This window comes from Schistocerca nitens, chromosome 1 (assembly GCF_023898315.1).
Source record: "Schistocerca nitens isolate TAMUIC-IGC-003100 chromosome 1, iqSchNite1.1, whole genome shotgun sequence".
In the NCBI taxonomy this organism is placed as follows: Eukaryota; Metazoa; Arthropoda; class Insecta; order Orthoptera; family Acrididae; genus Schistocerca; species Schistocerca nitens.
This window is the reverse complement of record NC_064614.1, coordinates 936,236,012-936,241,912: the sequence shown is the minus strand read 5'-3', so window position 1 is coordinate 936,241,912 and position 5,901 is coordinate 936,236,012. Positions and strand designations below refer to the sequence as shown.

The following is a 5,901-nucleotide window of genomic DNA, read 5'->3' as shown; positions in this document are numbered from 1 at the left end:
TGCGAGGAACGATATTTATAAACGGCAGAGGAAAGGAAGCTGAATGAAGTCGGCGCAACGAAAGGAGGCATGGGGGTGGGGAATGGGTGCGGGAAGGAGTGGGAGGGGGGGGGGGGGCGCCGCCGAGAAATCTGCATGCGCGTGGGCGGCCTCATTGTCGGGGCGCCATTTCTTGCCTACAGCAGCCAGCAGGAAGCAGGAAGCAGGTGGTAAATGGGAAGGCGCGGCGCAGCCCAGGGCTCCGGAGGCGCCACGGCGATAACCCAGCATTCAGAGGCGCTACGCGTATGAGCGCTGGGCAATCCTGCACAGGTGTCTCTTGCTTCCTCCATGTGTCGGCTCTTTGCACACAAAATTGCGGATTTCCCGAATGACCTAAACGACTTTTTGAGTACGCCGTCTCGTGGTGGCAAAGTGACGAGCGGTCCTATGTTAAGGTCTTCCGGATGCACTCGGTCGGAACCTAATTTTTTGTGCGTTCTGACAGCGACGTAGTATATGAACCAGGCCAATTTCTTTGCGAATTTAAACTTGACTCCGTAACAGTAGGAGGAAAGACTGATAACGGGACACATCTTAAACTGTACTCATCGGCATCTGAGTGGTGTGAAGTGTAAGGCTTGGCATATGACAATTGTTTGCAACGTATGCGAGCTTGGAAAATCGAAATATAAGTGTCTGGAGTGTCTGATTTCTTATTGTTCTCTTGACTGCCGGAAGAATCACAAATCTTTAACAACATGTAAGCCTGTAACATACAGACATACAGGTACACCGCTGCTTTAATTTGTTAAGTTCAACAAAAGAAAATTCAGAATCCACATCGGGAGATGATGTTGCTTTGGAGAAGTTACAAGCATTACCGGAGTCAGATGAACTTAAAGATGTTTTAAAATACCACGAATTGAGAGAGATGTTAACAGCAACTGATAAATTTAAACATCCTTCACAAGCAATTCTGGCAGCAATGATCGAACGTATGTTTGCCGAATTTGCTGACATTTGCCTGAAAATTGTTGAGCCTCCAGCAGAAAGAAAAATCTCTTTGTATACTCGGAATGTCTTTTCTCCACGTATCATTTGTATGTACTGCATTACGTTCTTTGCTTGAGATTGTATTTATGTGAAAATATTCTTGCACATATGAAAAATATTTATGTAAGATTGTTGTGATATTATTTTGCCTTGAACATCATTTAGTAAATTTTTTTCGCATTAAAAATGCTTCGTCTTAGGAGTAGAAGAAATGTATTGAATGTGGCTTGATATTTATGTTACCGTTGCTTAAATTTCCAGTGAATAAAACATATCCACTCGCCGATAGTACCAGGAATACAAAAAGAAGAAGAAAATATATGAATAACAACATTTATTGGGAGTTGGACAGTGGTCACAAGTATTGTATTCCCAGTGACTAGAGACTGGTTTATTTGCATCAGAAACAACATAGTAAGTTCCTTTCTGTGAGATTTAAAATTTTCCCGACGTACATATTGTTCCACAACATTTCTGGCGAAGTGCCGGATGTTTGCATGGAATCCAGTTGTCGAAAAACTTCGTGTCGTCCGTAGCCGGCGTAGGTCTGTGATGGAACCGCAGGAAGAGAATCGAATTGATATCGATGCGGCGAGTTTTCACCACGGAGGGCGCACGACGCAGCAGAATAGAACTCGCTCCAGTAGCCCACGCGCAACGACAAGTGAATCCACCACGCATGTGTCGGAGGGACCTTAAATACCAGAGCTCAGGGAGTTTTCGCCAGTATATCACCTGAAGATGGCCAGAAGACTCTGCGCCGAAATATTGTGACAGTTGCAAACATCCTGGAGTTCGCCCGAAATTTTGTGGAACAATATGTACGTCGGGAAAATTTTAAATCTCACAGAAAGGAACTTACTACGTTGTTTCTGATGCAAATAAACCAGTCTCTAGTCACTGGGAATACAATATGTGTGACCACTGTCCAACTCCCAATAAATTTTGTTATTCATATATGTTTGTGATAAATGTATAAACGAAGCCATGAGATAGTTCCACTTCTGTAACTAAAACATCGAAAATTAGAAAAAGATTCATTTTCTGTCATTGTGCCTAGCAGACTAGTTTCAATGTTTCTTAACTGTTTTCAGTTACAATACTTTAGATCAATTACGGCAGACTTCATTGCTATCAATGAAATATCTGTAATGACAGTGCGGTTTAATATTAGACATTCATAAATGCCAAAAGTACCAATACAACTGTTTCAAAACGGATTATTTTCATGATCTGGAACTGTTCACCTATAAAATAACAGCTGCTTTCAACCGCATATCACTTTTTGCTCTAATCTATATCGTAAAGCAAATAAGTGAACCGCTACATTAAAATCTATTTGTACGTCTTATTCAGTGTTTCTATTTGATAAATGAGCGAAGTATTTTTTCAGGATTACTCGATTTTTCAACACACTTTCAGCTGAAAGATGTCTGCATTTTTAGGGTGGAGGGTTTATTTTATTATTGAATTATATTTTGTTCGCCGTCTTTTACAAGAGCCTGAAACCTATGTTTGTGGTCAGCCAGAAAGCGTTGGAGAACATACTGACCATAATTTCCAGTCTGAAAGTCCACATTCGTCTTGTGCTCACTAAAAGAAATGTTTCTACTAGCTATTTACTCAGCGAAATCTGGAACTATGATTATAAATAAAAGTTTTGAGTGCTGATTCATGTATCCAGTAAAAGTTCACACAAACACAGTAATATTCCTGATAATAATAATAATGTCCCTATTGTAAGCAGCACTGTGAGTAGAGGCGAACTCTAAAAAAATTCCAATTAAATAGTCTTTCGCCCTGACCTCTAATCATCGAAGTTAACTGCTCGCCACAAAAGGGGGGAATAATCTTACCACTTGTTACGCTGTTTTGTCAACATTAAGGACGACACACGATCAATTATTTCCGTGAAATCTAAGCGATCCGCCGTTCGGGGTGGCCGAGCGGTTCTATGCCCTACAGTCCCTGCGGTCGCAGGTTCGAATCCTGCCTCGGGCATGGATGTGTGTGATGTCCTTAGGTTAGGGGACTGATGACCTAAGCAGTTAAGTCCCATAGTACTCAGAGCCATTTTAACTATCTAAGCGATCCAGGATGGTGTACAATCCTCACTTTCTATTTGTACCGAAAACATGCGTTTAGTAGCAGCCTGGCGGTGACGTCATATGAGGTAGAGCGTAAGCCGGCGTTTGACTGCCTCGGACAGAGTGATAGCTTGGTGCGAAGTGTGTGCCGTCACTGCCTTTCAGGACGTATTTATATATGGGCGCAGCGGACGGCCGACCGAAACATCTGCCGTCATATGCTGTTTGCCCAGGTAGCAGCATCTAAATGGTCGCTTTCTCGGACACATATAATTTTACAACATTGTTGTTTATATTTTTACAATCTTCGTAATTTTTATATGAATGAATTTAAGTTAGGTTTTATTACAGAAAAAGTTTTAGCTCGACTGCATTTAAACTTTGTCAGCTCGAAATTTTAGAACAGAGCAATCAGTAGAACGTGACCTCTGAACTACTTCTGTGTCCGCCCCCGGTACCTGAGTGGTTAGCGCGACAGACTGTCAATCCTAAGGGCCCGGGTTCGAGATTTTCTCTGCTCAGGGACTGGGTGTTGTGTTGTCCTAATCATCATCATTTCATCCCCATCGACGCGCAAGTCGCCGAAGTGGCGTCCAATCTAAAGACTTGCACCAGGCGAGCGGTCTACCCGACGGGAGGCCCTTGTCACACGACATTTCATTTCAACTACTTCTGTAAGAGCACTTGTATTGTTGTTATTTACATCAAAGTCTTGAAACTTGTAATATATTTATTACTTAATGGATCTAACCAAGTGCTGTAACCAGATCTTTCTATCATTAATGTAAGTAGTTCTTAATTTTAGTACAAATAAGAATTTTTTTGTTCCAAATTTAGTTTTTGGTAAATTACTCGAAAACTATTAGATGTAGCTTAATGAGGTCACATAGTTAATGGTTTTCTATCAGACTGAAGCTTCATACCCATTGTAATATTTCTGAATCTAATATTTAGCGCCTTCAACACCGATTTTGACCAAAATATTGCTCTGATCAAGCTGAGACTTGTAATAGTTAATTGCGGTATACATATGCACATTATGAACAATTTTTGGCTTTCTTGCTTTATTATTTAGCGCCGCTTGTTTTTTACTTGAAACGATGTATTTAGAGAAACATATTCATCAAGTGACCTTCGATTTAACGGTTTTAACATTAATATACTCAAGCATCTGTTGACAAAGTTTAATTTCATTCTTAGATTACGGCGCAGTATTCTGTATGTTACGCCCTGCCGCGTTATGATTACGTGTCGCTAGTAGCCGTGAACTGGGGTAAGTCCCGGCACACTCGCTCGCCTCCGTCTCTCTCAAATGATACAGCGCTTGTTTCGCCATACATCCTTTCAAAATTAAAAAGAGGTGGTCAGTGTAGATGGCTGTCATTCGGAGGACCCGGGTTCGATTCCTGGTACTGTCAAATACTTTTCCTTGGTGGGAGACTGGTACGGGGTGCACTAGCCCTGTGGCGCGAGCTGAAGAGGTACTTGAGCGATTAGTAGCGAATCCACGGTCTGGAAAGTCTGCGGACCACATGCCCCTGCATACAGCGCCCGCATGACACCGCTAGGCAAAGGATGGCAGTTCGGCAGGTAGATATCGAAAAGTCAAGTGAGACAGAGTATCCGATAACGGAAGTGAAAGCGTTCTAGGAAGCACGAGTCCACAAAGGAAATATATGCGAGACAGCTGCGAATGTGGACTGAATTCACTACGAAATATCTTCCTACTTACAAGGGATCCTTAGCGACTGGCTGTCTTTGATTTTCTTCGTATTTAGTGGATTAGATGCTCAGTGTCCGGACATCAGTTTCCTAAGTCAGTAAGACACAGGTTTCAGAAAAACTCAGGAAATTGTCTTCGAAAAGATTTCCCAGTTCTGTTAAGTTCAAAACAATTCTGTAAGAGGGAGTCAAATGAGAACGAGGCAAATGGAAAAAAGAAAGTAAACTGTTTATTATTTCAATAGCAATCACGGCAACTCTTAATACTTGTATCCCATTGTGAAACATGACGGTCAGTGCCTTCATGGTAAAATGTTTGTGGTTGCCTACGAAGCCATGATTGTATCTAGGCGTGCACCTCTTCGTCCAAGACAAATCGACAGCCACGAATGTCTTAACCAGAGCTTCAAAAATATGGAAATCGCACGGAGAGAGAACAGGACTGTATGGAGGATGTGTATAGGCTTCCCAGCGAAACATCTTCAACCTTGTAAACATGTGGCCCCGCTCACATTCGTGGCCGTAGATTTGTTTTAGATGAAGAGCTGCAAATCCGGGTACAATCACATGATTCTTCAGTTTCTCCCGGCGTATTTGTTGCTCGAATAGTCCACGGGTACACTGCCGGTTCATAGTGTCCAACGGGCACAATATTTCGGCGATCAGACATGTCGCCATCGTCAGGTGCGCTGACGAACTGAGCTCCTGAGGGCGGACGGCCGATTTAAATCTCCTCCCCCCGCGGGCCGCTCTCTTCGCCGTCCGCGCCCACGCGCCGGCGGTCGCGAAGACGTGGGCGTCGGAATCTGTCGTAGTGTCGATGTGCTTGCTACGTCCGCCCTGTTCGCCAGTTCGTACTTCTTGCTGAGAGTCTTCTTAATTACATTCAATGCCGGGTCCCCGCAGTCTCGGTTGATAAGATCTTCCCTGGTGCGAATTTCGATAGCCTCCCTTATAACGCTGTCCCAATATTTAGAGGTCTGAGCCAGGATCTTGGTACACTCATAATCCAGCTCGTGTTTCTCGGATAAACAGTGCTCTACTACCGCCGTCTTAT

At 43.0% G+C, this 5,901-nt stretch overlaps 1 protein-coding gene across 1 annotated transcript; it reads left to right on the top strand.

Annotated features, from left to right (window-relative positions):
- Positions 1-627: 627 nt before the first annotated feature.
- On the top strand, positions 628-1,111 carry LOC126213417 (zinc finger HIT domain-containing protein 3-like). Its single transcript, XM_049941190.1, has 2 exons — positions 628-769; positions 816-1,111. Exons 1-2 carry the CDS (start codon positions 628-630, stop codon positions 1,109-1,111), a joined length of 438 nt encoding a protein of 145 aa, XP_049797147.1.
- Positions 1,112-5,901: the final 4,790 nt, after the last annotated feature.

Bases quoted from the DNA above. Each gene is read 5' to 3' on its own strand.
- LOC126213417 (XM_049941190.1), top strand. From the start codon at position 628: ATGACAATTGTTTGCAACGTATGCGAGCTTGGAAAATCGAAATATAAG. The intron at 770-815 runs GTACACCGCTGC...AAGAAAATTCAG, and splicing joins TGTAACATACAGACATACAG to AATCCACATCGGGAGATGAT.